This window comes from Heterodontus francisci, chromosome 7 (genome assembly GCF_036365525.1).
Source record: "Heterodontus francisci isolate sHetFra1 chromosome 7, sHetFra1.hap1, whole genome shotgun sequence".
Taxonomy (NCBI): domain Eukaryota; kingdom Metazoa; phylum Chordata; class Chondrichthyes; order Heterodontiformes; family Heterodontidae; genus Heterodontus; species Heterodontus francisci.
The window spans coordinates 106,957,813-106,974,763 of record NC_090377.1 but is presented as its reverse complement, the minus strand read 5'-3'; the positions used below and the strand labels follow the sequence as shown (position 1 = coordinate 106,974,763).

Sequence of the window (16,951 nt, the reverse complement as noted above, 5' to 3'; positions counted from 1 at the left end):
GGCCTCCGTCTGTGTCATAGATGACTGTAAGTCTAGCCAATCGATACCGCACTATGTCTTGCATCTCATCCTACACGTGCTCAATGAGGCAATGTAGTGGGAGACTTATTGGTTAATGTAAAGAGAGTTTGGCTGTGCATCCAGCCAGTGTTTATAGCTCATCTGGCGTTCTTGATGAGACAATGTGAAGGCATTTTTTTCTGCTTTCAGCTGAATTAGATGTAACTGATATTTGACAGCTGGTACAATTCCCAATTGCTAACATTCAACACAAAAACTCTTTTAAAACAACAGAAATAAATAAGGCTAATTCATAAACATTTCAAATTTCTGAACGATTTTATTAGAAAGTTTCTCATACGCATCTTCATTAAAGTCATACAATTTAACAATGTCATAAAAATACAACATTACAAATGACCCATACGTTCAAGCCTAGGAACTGAAAATCATCTAGCTCAAAGTGTAATCCCAGTAGTATTTCTAAAAGGGTTCTTGTGTTGTCTTTTCATGGTGCCAAATAGCTTGCATGACCAGTGAGTTGCATATCTGTACATAATCTAGTACAATTCCAAAATTATAGAGACGTTTCCAAAATACACTAAAAATTACAGTGCTCCCTCAGGAGAGCTAATATGGGGAGAAACTTTAAACAAAATAGAGCAACTCTTCAAAATTTCACAGAAAAACTTCCTTGGACTAGATAAAGCTTTTCTTAATAAAAGGAAAGGTTACTTTTGCAATCAAGTATCCACACGTTGAATTTTTACATGTCTTGTGGATACATATTACATTTTGGCTAACGAGCTAACACTAATAATTCACCCTCATTTTTAAAAAAAAAACTTTTTCAAAGCATATACATACAATGGAAGCTTTTTTATATAATTTTATCCCAAAGTGATTTGTGTAAGATTTTGTTCTGTGTAAGTCATTTAAAAAAAAATTGTAGTGTTAGTTACGAACAACTTTTTTTTTTACAAAAAAGTGACGCGAAGGTTAGAAATGTTCATATTAAGTGAAAAAATGTAAAACAGACAAGAAAAACAAGCTGTATAGATGTCTATGTATGCAACAGTGGACAGATTACTTCCACACAAAGTTAGCACCCAGACACAACATTAGCACCATTATAACATGCAGCTTTTAAAGACTTCAAACTCTTCAACATTTGGTTAATGAAAGCTATTACAAGTACAGTGCAAGGTATCTGTTGAACCCTTAGCATATTGGGATTGATGGCAGCCTGTAGACGCCGGCTCTGATTAGAGGTATATGTACAGCAGAGACACTGCTTCATTTACGTTCCCATTGTAGTTACCATTCTGGTTTGAATTTGTCCTTTAAAAAAAAAAGAGTATTTTATGTTTCTGTTCCATAGAGATTCTGAATGCATAAATAGAGCAACTTCTATGGTTCACAACAACATCTTTCAAGTAAGCATGAGACACTTGATGACAGAATAAATGGAACAGATTTTATTCAAATACAGCAGAGGTGATAGTCTATACTGTACAAAGAGTAGCTACTGGTTTCACTCTTTTGAGCTCTCCAACTAATTCTGGAAAAGCATGCTCCTTGTCTACTTCAGAGGTACATTTCACAGATCAGACCTCATGATTTGTCTGTCCTCAATCCTTTTAAGAAGTCTATTTACATAAACAGTCTTGGTTGTTCACTACAGACACTTTCCACAAACAAGACTTTGTGATTTATTTGTTCTTGAATTGTTTCAGACCAGTTTTATTGACCAGCTAGTTGCCTAAACATTCTCTCATACCATGGTTAATTGATCCCTCTGCCTATGCTTCTTATTCTTTAATCACCCATGGTTGATGTTGTTCCAGTCAATGATTTCCTTGTTGAGGCATCCCACTGCTTCCTTGCTTATAGAAAGCATTTTACTCCATGACCAGTTATAGTTATAGGTCAATTAAATTATTAACCTTTAACTCTCCAACATGTCTAACAGTGAAAATATCTCACAGGTCATGGCAGAATAGTGAAAGAATGTAGATGGATAAATATTCGAAAGTTTTGCTTGTCGATCAGGAGGTGCAGTGGAGTCTGTGATTGGGTCAATTGCAAAGGGTTTGTGAAGGGAGTGAGCTAGACAGACTAAATGGTATTTTTTCATTCCATAATTTCTAATATCCCTCCCTCTGCCAACTAAAACAGTTTAGTGTAATATGAGCTTAGCTTCTCATGGGTATGCGCTTGTAACTCAAAAACTGACCATTTTGCCACAAAAGATTTTAATTTCCTTTGGCAGTGTACTAGCCATAGATTTGGGCAAAATTAATTTTGTTTGCTATTTTTACAGCAACCTGTTTAAATGGGTAAATACTGCAATAAAATGTGATACAGAGGATTTTTACTTGAAACCATTAACCAGTTCACCAGCAGAGAAAATGAAACACCAACTCTCATTGGGAAACACCACACAGACAGTGGAAATCTCACATTGATGTAGTATTCTGATTTGGGGACTGAGGAGCATTGTTGCGGTAGAATAGCAGGACACATAATCTGCATATAACCTATGCTACTATTGTAGTTTAAGAGGAAGCATAAAGCTTAGCTGTAGTGAAAACTCATTTTTAACAAGACTATTTAAGGTTTAATCTCTTGGAGGGAAGAACTAATGTTCATAATAACCTGTTTCCATATGAAGTAATGCCTGGAGGCAAAATATTAAAACTCTGGGAGCACTGTACTCCTGCTTACTTTTTCACTGAGAACTAATGCAGATGGGAATTGCACCCTTCATGTTTTTACTCTACAATGTTCTTCTGTATAAAATTATTTCTGGCATTTTAAATAGTGAACCATTTTCTTTCCATTTCTCACCTGACTGGAGCATTGTCAGATGTCTCTTTTGTAGCTCCCAGGGACTAATTCTTGATGATTCTTCCCCCCTGCTGCACTTAATATCTCCTTAACAACAGCCTTGCACAAAATAGTAAGATACTCTGGACATATGTAATTGTTTCCTACCATATTGTCCTGCATTGGCACAGCATGTTATTTACCTTCGACACAAGTCTTGGAGCACTCGTCCTGTGTATTGAACCTGTTTGCATTTCCATTACACCCACCATACCAGAACCGTGTGCACAATTTAGTCTTTACGTCATAGTACCACTTGAGGGAAAAATTTCGGCAATTTCCTTCATCCCGCTGTAATTGGCATATATCTTTAACTGTGAGAAAAATGTAATATGATTGAGTATTAAAATAACTGAACACAGTATTACACAAGACAAATTAAAATGTATTTATAAATAAAAAGATGTCTCCCAGTGATTTTAACCAACTACGATTGTACCTGCTGAGATGAATGACATAAAAGGGAGAAGGAAAAGTAAAGGGTACCTAGGATCATTTTAGGGAAATTATTGCGTTTCATTCCAATATCAGACGAGCTCCCTGAATTGCACTGTTTCATTCCCACAGTAGATATCCATGTACATTTCATTGAACTACTAATATAGCAGCAATTATTGATGAATTATGATTATTCTAATGCGCACCTCCCATGTTACCCTCCGTAAACCTGAGCTCATCCAAAACTCCTCTGCCCATGTCCTAACACGCACCAAGTCCCGTTCATGCACCATCCTTGTGCTTGCTAATCTAGACTGGCTCCTGGTTAAACAACGCCTTTATTTTAAAATTTGCATCCTTGTTTTCAAATTCCTCCATGGCCTCAACCCTCCCTATGTCAGCTCTGTAATCTCCTCCAGCTCCACAACCCTCCAAAATGTCTGCCCTCCTCCAATTGTAGCCTCTTGAGTATCCCTGATTTTAATCTCTCCACTGCTGGTGGCTGTGCCTTCAGCTGCCTAGGCCCTATGCTATGGAATTCCCTCCTTAAACCTCTTGCCTCTTTACCTTGCTTTCCTCCTTTAAGAGGCATCTTAAAACTTACCTCTTTGACCAAGCTTTTGGCCATCTGTCCTAACATCTGCTTATGTGGCTCTGTGTCATATTTTGTTTTAGAATGCCCCTGTGAAGTGCCTCAGGACATTTTATTATGTTAAAGGTGCTATATAAATACAAGTTGAAGTTGTATTATGGGCAGGATTTCTACTGCACCCACTAGAGGCACCCAAGATTTACTTCACCTGGGGCCTGGGGTGAGAGGTTTCCCTCAATAGACTGGATTTAAAATTGGATCGCAAAGATGCTGGGACAGTGTTCTAACTCACTTTGCCACTCAAATTCCAGGTATCAGTAATAGCGCAACACTGTAAGTAATCAGAAATACACTTTCATGAAAAGAAAATAGTTTCATTCTCATGTACTTATTGCTTAAAGAGCTTTGGAAGATATCTGATTAGATAACAAAGAGAAGGACAGCTGCAAAGAGTTTCTACAATTGGTTTAAAGTGTAAGTGGGTAATGGAAACCATTAGGTTTTAGTGGGGCATGTCATTTGTAAAACCCTCATTTCCCCACTTGCTGAAAACTAACATTATTTGGAGAAAACAAAAAAAGCTGCTAATACTCAGCAGTCTGGCAGCATCAGTGGACAGAGAAACAGAGGTAATGGATTCAATTTTTCGGGTCCTTTGGAGGCAGGCCGGGAGGCAGGAGGGGTCACAATATTGGGTGGGAAGACATTGGGACAGATGCTTGACATCTTCACGCTGGAGGGTGTTGGCGGGAAGGTAATTAATCTTGTTGAAAAGGTAATTAACTTGTATTTCACAAGAGTTTTTGGATTTTTTCAGGCCTACACTTAAACCACAGGGTCTCAGAGCCTCGCCCAGTATAACGAGGCAGTGAGCAGGCGTGAAGTCAGTTCTGGCTGCAAATGGCAGCTATTGTGAGCACTTGCGAGCCGAAGACTGCACCGCTACATGGAAGCAGTCACAGAGTTATGTGCCATGTTGGAGGATAAGATGAGCCAAGTACGAGCTGAGCCCCATGGGAAGTGGTGGCCACCCAGTGCCAGTGGCGCTGAAAGTCACTGTGACGCTTTTGGATCATTCCAAGGATCCACTGGAGATATGTGTGCGATCTCCACACTGCAGCTCATCACTGCATCAAGGTGGTCACCAATGCAATGTTCTAGAGGGCCAGCCAATATGAGCACTTTCGCGCTGATCCAGATAGTCAGGCTGAGAGGAGCTGGATTCCCCCAGGTTCAGGGTGTCATTGACTGCATGCATTGGCCATCAAGGCTCCCACTGATCAGACTGCAGTCTTCACCAACAGGAAGGGCTTCCACTCACCCTATGTACAACAGGTCTGCTATCACCATAAAACAGTTCCTGCAGGTGTGTGCGCTGTTCTCAGGAAGCAGCCACAACACCTACATTCTAAGGCAGTCTCAGGTGCCAGACCTTTGCTGACCACCCCCCGCCCATGCGCCTTCAAGGATGGATACTGGGTGATAAGGGATACCCTTTGAATGCTTGGCTACTGATGCCTGTGAGGACCCCTAGCACTGATGGCTAACCCTAGCTATGGCACAATAAGCTACCATTGAGCAGAACATAGGACTTCTGAAGATGCCTAAACAGATCTGGTGGGCTCTACAATATACCCCAGCAAGGGTCTCCCATATCATTGTGCTGTGCTGTGCCATACACAACCTGGTGCTCCAGAGGGGACAGCAATTTGCACGGTGCCTCCTCTGACGATGAGGAGATGGAGGAAGATGAGGGCAGGCGCAGGATGCTGTACAGCTCCAGGGATGACAGGCAAGGCGCCATGCTGTACACACAAGGGATACATGGGATGTGCTCATATAGGAACAGTTTACATGATCCTTACTGACAGAACCATGCAAACTAATAAAGCTTCAGCACCCTGCAGCCCTGGTGCTGCCTCATTCATTAATCTTACCATTTACCTGGTCCCAGTTAGACTGGACACTGTGGCATGGGGAATGCCTCGACTTCACAGCGTGTGCTCCCACCCATTAAACTATTTGGTGGAGCCAGGGGATTCCTGAGGCACAAACTGCACCTGCCCATCACCCACCACCCCCCTCCCCAAAAGATGCTAGATGCTAGGATAACTCAAGCCTTTCCACATCATTTAATGGTGTTACAAATATTTTCAAGATGTCAAGAATCTAAAAAAAAAAACATGTGAACCCTGAGTGCAGTCACAACTCTTCCCTTCTCATTTCTTTCACTGTACTTATATGTTGCCCTGCTATGCACCTGCCCCAGCACACACACCTCACCCCACAGACCACCACCATGCCAAATATTGTCCAATGCTGTTTAATCCTTCCCGTTCCAAGGATGAGCATACTCCTCCAGATATTTTGAAGATCAGGGACCAAAAAGAGGTTTGTCAGCAAAGCCTCTTTATGATTGATGTGTCAACAAGTGACTTGCTGCTATTTCTTTACATTCTGGGCTCTTAGCTGGTTTAGTAAATACTGTGAAAGGGTTTGGCTAAGTTGATGCAGGAAAATTCTTCACCATGTTGAACGATTCAAACATTCTAAGCCATATTTAAAAAGTTGGAATAAGAAGAAAAGTCAAGTGGAAGTTTTCATACAAAATGAACAGCATTTATACTTAAATAACCAACTGAACAACATGAATATGTTCATGAGATGAATATGAGTGGTGAGGAGGCAAGTAAGTGGGATTGATACACACATGACATCTTCAAAGATCTTCAGGAGGTTGGATGTAATCAGTGTACATATGGAACCTGACCTCATTTCTGTGGATGGTGTCACAAAGGTCAGCATGTAGATGTGGAAGAGGATGGACAGCAAGTAATTAGGAAAGCTAATAGAATGTTATCATTTATTGCGAGGGGAATAATACAAAAGTATGGAGGTTATATTTCAGTTATACAGGGCATTAGTGAGACCACATCTGGAGTACTGTGTACAGTATTGGTCTCCTTATTTAAGGAAGGATGTAAATGCGTTGGAAGCTGTTCAGAGAATGTTTACCAGACTAATACCTGGAATGGCAGGTTGTCTTATGAGGAAAGGTTGGACAGGCTAGGCTCGTATCCACTGGAGTTTAGAAGAGTAAGAGGCGACTTGATTGAAACATAAAAGATTCTGAGGGGTCTAGACAGGGTGGATGTGGAAAGGATGTTTCCTCTTGCGGGAGAATCTAGAACTAGGGGTCACTGTTTAAAAATAAGGGGTCGCCCATTTTAGACAGAGATGAGGAGAATTTTTTCTCTCAGAGGGTCGTGAGTCTTAAGAACTCTCTTCCTCAAAAGGCGGTGGAAGCAGAGTCTTTGAATATTTTTAAGGCAGAGGTAGATAGATTCTTGATAAGCAAGGATGGGGGTGAAAGGTTAGTGGGGGCAGATGGGAATGTAGAGTTGAGGTTACAATCAGATCAGCCATGATCGTGTTGAATGGCGCAGCAGGCTCGAGGGGCCGAGTAGCCTACTCCTGCTCCCAATCTGTATGTTCATATGCATGTTCGATGTGGTGACAGATGGATCTTTGGGTGCCTCTGGAAGTGATGGTGCAGAAGAGGGAAGAGAAGCAATTTCTGGAGTTGCAATGGCTCCATTTGGATGGGTATGAAATGAACCCTGGGAGGGCAATCCCATGGAGCTGGAAGACAGAGGAAAAACTTTTGAGGAGGATGACATGGTCAACCATATCAAATGTTACAGCCAAATCAAGAAAGGATCTTGCACCACAGTCACAATGGATATCGCTCACAACTTTAATTATTTTGGTGCGATGAGAGGGTGGATGCTGGATTGGAGAAATTCAAACTTTAAATGTTGGAGATGCAGTGGGAATTAATGAAGATAAAAGGGTCAAGAATGACAGTACCAGCAGCTACTGTACTAATGTAATCCTGTACACACCAGCATCAAGATATTCTTTATTTGTGCAAGAATACTTAGGCTTAGAGATGACAGTTTACTGCTCCAATTTCTTATTGGTAAATTATACTTCAAGTACCGTAGCTTTTTCCAAACTCAATTAATGGAATCCAATGAGCTGCCAATAAAATAACATTACAGGAGTTTGGGGTTATGCTTTTAGTATTGCTCATGATTTGGAAAGCCATTAATTTTTGTTGGAAAAAAGTAATTTGCGGATTGAGGTACAAGAACACTAAATCTTTACCATCTGCTGTAACTGACTTCTCTTTCTGTTTTTAAGAAGAATGGACAACTGGTATTCACTTCAGGAAGACCTCTGTAAATCATTAAAAAGTCAGACAACCAGACACCTGCATATCAACAACTCGGAGATGTGATATACAGTATTGGCTCTATTATGGTATTTAGCTTCTTTTAATTTTTTGTTCCTGTTAGGGTAAAAGGCAGCACTGCAGAAAAACAAAACATTTTCCACAATCCGTATCCAAGGATAGTATTGAGCAATTTCAGGTCAGCTCCAGCATAGAGTTGATGCATGGTAAAGCTTCATCTGTGCTTCCCCATCACTCAATCCTGGGTCAGTTACAGTAATTTTTTCAGCCCCATTACAGAAGCAGTCTCCTGTAACTGTAACCTAATTCACCTAGTGAGAAATTGGTGCAATCAAATCAGTCACTGGTTTTGCATGCTGCTTGATTTTACTTTCTTTTGAAGTCCATGAAATGTAAAACTTGGTTGCTAATCTGATCATGTCAGCTTCCTGCTGGGGGGATTAAGTTAAAATTAATTTAATGGTAGGAAAGACAATATTTTAGGTGTGATGCAGTAAAGTTCCTTCAACATTGCCCCATGAAGCACTCCTTCCTCAGAAGGTATAGGTTGCATACAATTTGAAGCTCCCTCTCTATCAGGGTTGCCCAACCTTTTTGGGTAGAGGGCCGCATTACGATTTTTGCTCGGCCCAGGGGGCCGGTGAGCAAATTTTGAAAGATAAAGGTATTAAAAATTCATCTTGTTAATAAAAGCAACAACAAATATGTATTTTTGTGAAGAAGCTTTAAATGAGAAGACTAATTTATTGACTTACTTTCTCGTCACTATATTGAAAACTGATATAGTGACATACCTGACATTGTTTTTGCTTGCATAAGTAGTCAATCTCTGCCCGCACACTTGATGTAGTGATGCAGAGTATTCTGGATAGATGTCCATCTTTCAGGAGAGATCCTGATCTCTCTCCCCCCTCTCTGTCTGTGCGTGTGTCTCATTCTCTCTTTCCCTCTTCCCCTCCCCTCTTGCACTAGGGAACACATTGAAAGTTTTGTGCAAAAAATGCAGGGGGAGTATGAGGAAGCACTTTTTTTACACAGCGGATGGTAATAACCTGGAACCCACTGCCCACAAGTGTAATGGAAGTGGAGATGATCAATGACTTCATGAGGAAGTTGGATGGACACCTGAGAGAAACAGACATGCAGGGCTATGGGGATTGAGCCAGGGAATGAGACTGACTACAGAGCTCCGTGGAGAACCAGTATGGGCTCGATGGACAGAATGGCCTCTTTCTGTGCTGTAAGTAAATGACTCTTTGACTCTCTCCCCCTCTCTGTCTCTCTCTCTTCCCCTGTCTGTCCGTCTCTCTGTCTCCATCTCCCCCCTCTCTGTTTCCCTCCCCCGCCTCTCTCTCCCCCTTTCGCTCTCTCTCTCTATCTGTCCCTTTCTCTCTGTCTCTCAGTTCCTCCCTCTCTTTCTCTCTGTCTGTCTCCCCCTCTCTCTCTCTCTCTCACACAGTTGCAGAGTGGAACTCTCAGCAGGTTGGTCAGTTCAAAGGTTGCTGTCAGTTTCAAAGGCGATACCTGCTGACACTGGGAACAGCAGTTTCCTAAAAGACTGGGGATTTTCTGGCAGGCTTTTTAAAAAAAAGTGAGAACCCGCAGGAAAACCCCAAGTCGGTTGGGGAACGGCTGTTCCCATGTCAGCAGCTGTCAGCTTTGAAACTGACAGTGCAACAGCTTAAATGCCGATCTAACAAGAGAAATTTCTCATCTCCAGTCACAGTGAGGATGAGGAACGGCCCCGGGAACAGTTTACACCCAGGGCCTGGATGGAAACGTTTGGCAGGCCGGATTCTGGCCTGCGGGCTGTATCTTGGACAATGAGCAGGAGATCGGCATGCTGAAAGAGCATCTCCAATGCCTGTATGGATAGGGTGATGCCCTGTACTACGGGCCAAAAAAGCCAGCTCCTTTCTTTGCTGTTCTGCACAACTACGCACCCAATAGGGGCCAGGCCTGGCATGATGAGGAGAGATGCCAACAGGATTCCTCCTCAGACTATGAGGACGCTGAGCACCTACAACATGAAAGACGCAAGGGAGGGCAGATGGTACCCAGGCTCTGCACGCATGGCAAGCAGTGAGGTAGGGACGTACGGAAGTGGCAAAGGCTGTCTACCCAAAAGGCTCTACAAGCCACACATCACCCTCACTCACCTGCTGTGCACCAGTCCACATCTGCAGCATCCCTGTGTAAACCATTAGAGGCAGCAGCTGACTGAGCCAATGTCCATGTCACTGCATCCATGGAGACGTTCATGTGTAATGGTGGCATGGCAATGATGTTATTGCATACGTTGGCTCTTCTAAAGGGCCAACGGTGCAAAGGGATATGACATTGATGCTACATGCTGGCACACATCATTCGCAGAGAGAAGAGAAGCAGAGTTAACTTTCAGGTCTGTGAACTTGGACAAGTTAAATCTGCTTCTCTCTCCACAGATGCTGCCTGACCTGCTGGATTTCTGCAGCACTTTCTGCTTTGCTGCCAGATTGACAGCAGTCCCACTCTTCAGCAGTCAGGTAAGTATTTCTTTGACAGCTGTCAGGAAGCAGGTGCTGGTGTGCTTAAAATAGGGCCCCAGTACCTGCTGCACAGCTGTCAAAGGGTTCCTCACTGCGACGAATGTCCCGCCTCTCCCATGTAATATCTGGGGGGTGGGGGGGGAGGTGGCTCGGCGCAGTGATGCTCATGATCTTCCACGTGTAATATCGCGGGGGCTCTGCGGCGGCCGCTAAATGCGGGCACCATGTTGAGTTGAAAGGGCACCACTGCACAGCGTGGAGCCCAAATAAAATTCAGCCGAGTGTGTTTAAAATTGTAGCCTGTTACGGTAAGACCAGGTGAAGGCTGAGAGGGATCCCTAGACACCTACCTCACCTGGTTGTAACAATGCTTTTGGGTTCTGACAGCATCTGAAACATTAACCCTACCTTACTGTCTCCAGCTGAAGCTGCCTGACCTGCTGAGGATTGCCAGAAGTTTCTGTTTTTGTTTCAGATTTGCAGTGTCTGCCATATTTTATTTTTAACTCCCTCCTCAACTGGCAACTGGCAGAGCAAACTGTTTCCCTTCAATGTGTCACATAAAACTCTTGGAATGCATCGACACTTTACAACATAAAAGGCACTAAGGCACTCGTCACCAGAGCGTTATATAAAATTTGACACCTCTTTTTTTATCTGACAGCTAGGCCTATATTCAAGCTTGTAAGGGTTAGCGAACCTCAGGGTTGTACTGCAGCAATCAATATACCAGCTTCAATGTGCTTTGTAATAGATTCATATTAACAATCCCAATAGTGGAACAAATGCAGAGTAGCAGACTCAGGGGGTCTTGCAGTAGGCTGATTGATCTGTGTTGCAATATAGCTAGGTATAGTGGGTTAGGAATTCTTCCCTTTCTTTTATTTCCTTTCCTGGGAACATTTGACTGCAATTTCCTCTTCTGTTGAGAATTAGCATGCAGTTATATGCTTCACTGATTACACATGTTTGTAATTTCTCTTTGTGACGCTGAGTCAGGCTAAAAGCTGAAATCTTTTGAACACCCTTGATTCAATGGAAATTCTGAAAGCAGCCAGTGGATTAGTAATAATGGTGACTGCCAGCCCTCCTTCAAGATTTCCATGATAACTTGACAGTCAATCTAACCAAAAGAACAGATCCTCTGTGATTCAGCAGAGAATGCTGATCTCGACTTGATACCAAGAGAACTAGATACATTTCTTAATTAAAAGCAAAATACTGCGGATGCTGGAAATCTGAAATAAAAACAAGAAATGCTGGAACCACTCAGCAGGTCTGGCAGCATCTGTGGAAAGAGAAGCAGAGTTAACGTTTCGGGTCAGTGACCCGAAACATTAACTCTGCTTCTCTTTCCACAGATGCTGCCAGACCTGCTGAGTGGTTCCAGTAGATACATATCTTGTTGGGTTTGAGATTGGTGCATTTAGAGTCTGAAATTATAAAATACTCTCATGGGACACAATAGTTTCTGGTGCTAGTTCTCTGTAGTCCCATTCCCCAGCTCTGTCCCCGTAACCCTGCAAGTTTATTTCCCTTAACTGCCCATCCAATTTCCTTTTGAAATCATTCATTGTCTCGGCCTCCACCATTCTTGGAGGCAGCGAGTTCCAGGTCATTGCCACTCACTGCGTAAAAAGATTTCTTCCTCACATCCCCTCTGCATCTCTTGTCCAAAACCTTAAATCTGTCTCACCTAGACCTTGCACCATCAATTAATGGGAACAGCCTTTTCTGTCTACCTTATCTAAACCGGTCATAATCTTGTACCTATCAATCAGATCTCCCCTCAATCTCATTTGCTCCAAGGAGAACAACTCCAGCTTCTCCAACCTAACCTTGCAGCTAAAATTCTCATCCCTGGAGCCATTCTGGTAAATCTCCCCTGCACGCTTTCAAGGACCTTCACATCATCCCAAAGGTGTAGTGTCGAGAATTGGATGCAATACTCCAGTTGTGGCCTAACCAGAGCTTTATAAAGGTTCAGCATAACTTCCCTGCTTTTGTACTCAATACCTCCATTTATGAAGCCCAAGATCCCACACGGTGTGCTCACAATTTTTTCAATATGTCCTGCCACCTTCAAAGTTCTATGCACATGAATCGCCAGGTCCCTCTGTTCCTGCATACTCTTTAGAACTGTGCCATTAAGTGCATACTGCCTTTCCCTATCCCTTCTACCAAGCTGCATCACCTCTCATTTTTCAGTATTAAATTCCATCTGCCACTTGTCTGCCCATTCTGCTAGCCTATCTATGTCCTGTTGTATCATAACACAACTTTGTCAAATGCTTTCTTTAAATCCATATAGACAACATCCACCACATTCCCCTCATCAACCTTATCTGCTACTTCATCATAAACTTAATTATATTAGCCAAACACGATCTGCCTTTTATAAATTCATGCTGGCTATCCTTAATTAACTTAAACCTCTCCAAGTATCTGTTAATTCTTTCCTTGATTATTGTTTCTAAAACTGTATCCACCACTGATGTTAAGCTGATTGGTCTGCAGTTACTAGGAATGTTCTTACACCCTTTCTTGAATAAGGTGTCACATTTGCCACACTCCAATCCTCTGGTACCTCCCCCATATTTAGGGAAACTTGGAAGATTATGGCAAGCCCTACCGTTATCTCCATTCCCACTTCCCTTAGCAAATGGGATGTAAGCCATTTGGACCAGGTGACTTATCCACTCTAAGCATAGTCAGTTTTTCCAGTACATCCTGCCTATCAATTTTCACCCCATCCATTATCTCTACCATCTCCACTTCTAACGATATTTTGTCAGCATCCTCTTCCTTAGTAAACACCGATATAAAGTACTCATTGAGTAATCTAGCCTTGCCCTGCGCCTCTAAGCATATACCATTGTCTTTGTCCCAAATAGGTCCCACCCTGCCTCTTATTACATTATATTTACATGACAGTCGAAGATTTTTGGGTTCCCTTTTATGTTGACTGCCATTGTACTCTCATATTCTCTCTTTGCCAGTCTTATTTTCCTCTTCACATCCCCTCGCAATTTATTGTATTTGGTCTCATGCTCACTTGTAGAATTCACCTGACATGCATCATACACCCTTTTTTTTTGTTTCACCACATTTCCTATCTCCTTTGTCATCCAAGGAGCCCTGGCTTTGGTTCCCTTACCTTTCGCTCTTGTTGGAATGTACCTAGCCTGTGCCTGAAACATCACCCATTGTTCCATTACAATTTTTTCTGTCAATCTTTGGATCCATTTTATCCTGGCGAGGTCCCCCCTCATCCAATTGAAATTAGCCCTCTTCCAATTTAGAAGTTCTACTTTAGATTGTCCCTTGCTCTTCTTTACTAATATAAACCTTATATGATGATCAGTCTTACCCAAATGTTCCCCAACAGACACTGCTGCAAGGATATACCCCTCATCTAGGGTTTATCAGGGAGATGTCCCATGCGATTAACATTAAACAGAGAATAATGGTAAATCTGCAGACTGTCGTACATTTCCCTGCGGATTTTGTTCTCAGTTTTTCAACATGAACGTAGTGTCTGCCATCAAAATATGTACAGGAATATCTGTTAAACTGCAGCATGAAATTTAAACAATAAATTTGGAGCGTATTTCCATATGATGCATTATATCCAACTAAGTGCACCCCCAGATGCCAAAAAATATTAAGTGTAGTCCCCATATAACACACCACTCCAGATGCCCTCTCCCACAAATGACCGTATCGAGTGCACCTATCCTAAATAATATCATACACTCAGTGGTTATGATTGCAGCTGCTTACATATGTCAAAGCAAATTCTAAACAAGAGGTGATTTTACCATTGTGTCTCCTGTTAAACAGCATTCAGGGATTCCCTACCACAAGGGATTCAAGACCCAGAACACAAAACAAAACTCCAGCCAGACAGCATTGTTCTCTAATCGATCTGCTTGTCCTCCACTCTCAATTACAGACCTTGAGGCCTCTGTTAATCCTGAAATATTCTCTCGAGCGATCTGCCAAATCAACTTAATTGGCCGGGATTTTACTGAGCTCCCAACGTTGGGCTCCATGGCCGGGGGGGAGGGGGGGGTGGGGAGGTGGTGCCGGCAGATCGTTCTGGCAGCGGCCCACCAGGGAGCCCAACGCCGGGATTGCTGGGCCCAATCTTCCCGGCGGCGGCAAGGCTCCGTGACGGCCCCCCATTCCCCGCCACTGGGCGATGGGACTCAGATTAACATATTTAAATTAATGATATGAATATGAACAGCGATCTTGCCTTCGGGCTGCGATCTTCCAAGCGGCGGCCGGCACTTACATGCCTTCAATTTCCCGTCCAGGGAAAGCAGGCGCCAACGTGGTGGGGAAGGGGGGAAATTATGATTTTTAGTGTGGGGCGGGGAAGCGAACTCTAATGTAAATTATTAGTGCAGGGGAAGGTGGGAAGGGGAAACCTCTGCACTTTGATCGGTTTGGTTGTGGGGGGAGGGGCGCACGGGGAAAGTCGAGTGTTGAAGTTAAGTGTTTTGGGTGGGGCGAAGAGGGCAAATATTGAATTTAATTGTTATGGGGGGGAGGGGGCAATAGATTTATTGGCAGTACATTGGGGGGGGGCGTGGGGGGGTAGCCCTTTAAAATTTTAAATGATCTGGCAGGACTGGCTGCCCTTTAAAAATTGCACCAGCGCCTGCGCACAGGCAGCTGATGCCATTGCCGGTGTCGGAGAGACTGCCCCCTCCACGTGTTGGGGGGGTGGGCCCAACCAGCTCATTATCCTGGGCCGCCCTTGGCGGTGCATGTGGGCCGCCATTTTGTTCGGCCGCCACCGCTCCGGCGGTGGGAGAAGAAAATCCAGCCCATTGTTTCTGATTCTGTCCTCATCCAACATTCACGTGTACAAATTTTTGCAACCAGAGTCATTAAATAGGGAACAGCAGTAGGGACCCAGACTGACTGTTTCCCCCTCCACATGCCTCACAAAGGACGTATAACAAATTACCGCGCTTCCAATACCATTCCAGTTGAAATCATCTAACTTGGCATAAATAATGGGATCTTCCTGGTTTATCCCATGTAGTATACTTACAAACAGAGTAAACAGAAAAGATGCTGAATTCCTAAAATTATTTATTTTCAAACAGCTTTTCCTCCCTTTCCCCACTGATCTATCACATTGAACACACTCTGTTTCCCACCTTCTTGGCCTCGACCAATAATCCTGCCTGATCTCTGTTGACCTCAGCTTTTCTCTATCCCCGTTGTATCCCTCGAAGAACTCCAATTGGTCTTCTCTCCCTGCTTATGCATTCCTTCCTCTCACCCTCATCCACATTTTATCTCCTCTCTGCATCTCAATTCTTTCCAGATTGTGGCTTCTTACAAGTTGGAAAAGCAGAAGCTCAGTTTGCACTATGGTCAGCTATTAAGCTGGCTAGATTAATATTAGTGCGCGTTTACCTGACAATGTTATTCCTTCATGCTTGGGTTCTGACCTGCTTTCTTCTAGCGCTGTGGGAGAAAATGATGGGGAATTTAGTTTACTTTTTTCCCAGTTATTTTCTACATTTTTAACGACTGCAAAAAAAAACTAACAGCGGACAGTGCTCTTATTCTAAGTAATATGGTGTATTCCCTCCCCGGCTATATTACTTACTTGTTTTTGTGCATTCTGTAATGCACTCAGCTTCTGTGTCAAACCTATTACCATTACCGTCACAGCCGCCATACCAGAACTGAGTGCAGATGTTGTTTTTGCTGTCAAAGAACCATTTTGCACTATACTCTGAGCACTGCGATCCAGCGTCAAAGTCCAGCATGCACCGATCTGTGAAATTTATGTGTAAAATATGAGTTGTTAACACAAACCGTTTGAAAAAGAAATGGGATAATGCAATGCTACTGCATGTTAAAAAGTAATTACTATCACCCCATTGGTGTTTGGTGTAATAATGTTGGGCAGTTCCTGGTTCGTATTGCAGCACCACCGCAGGAGACAAGTCTCATCTCTGGCAGCTGCAATGCAATACCAGCAGTGCAGTGTTAGTTCCTCTAATGACACAGGAACAGGAACCCACCTCAGGATGCTGACAGCAAATGTAATTGGCAAAATTAAGGCGACATTTCTCTTGGCCCACGTAGAAGTCTTGGCTCTTGGCTTGTCCACACATGGTGACAAGGCAGTTTAATGCATTGTGGACCTGCACAGATCATTCCCAACATTTGGAAAGGCCCACAGCCAGTAAACTGAAGATGGAACAATTCCGT

General features: G+C 43.0%; 1 protein-coding gene across 1 annotated transcript in view; it reads right to left on the bottom strand.

Annotated features, from left to right (window-relative positions):
* Positions 1–310: 310 nt before the first annotated feature.
* The window catches only part of LOC137372223 (collagen alpha-3(VI) chain-like), a 244,888-nt gene continuing 228,247 nt past the window's right edge, over positions 311–16,951 (bottom strand). Inside the window, exons 51-54 of the mRNA XM_068035869.1 lie at positions 16,341–16,511; positions 16,145–16,195; positions 3,033–3,203; positions 311–1,341 (exon numbers count right to left, since the gene is read on the bottom strand). Coding sequence (XP_067891970.1) covers positions 1,301–1,341; positions 3,033–3,203; positions 16,145–16,195; positions 16,341–16,511 — 434 coding nt within the window. The 3' untranslated portion in view covers positions 311–1,300. The remainder of the gene's footprint in view (positions 1,342–3,032; positions 3,204–16,144; positions 16,196–16,340; positions 16,512–16,951) is intronic.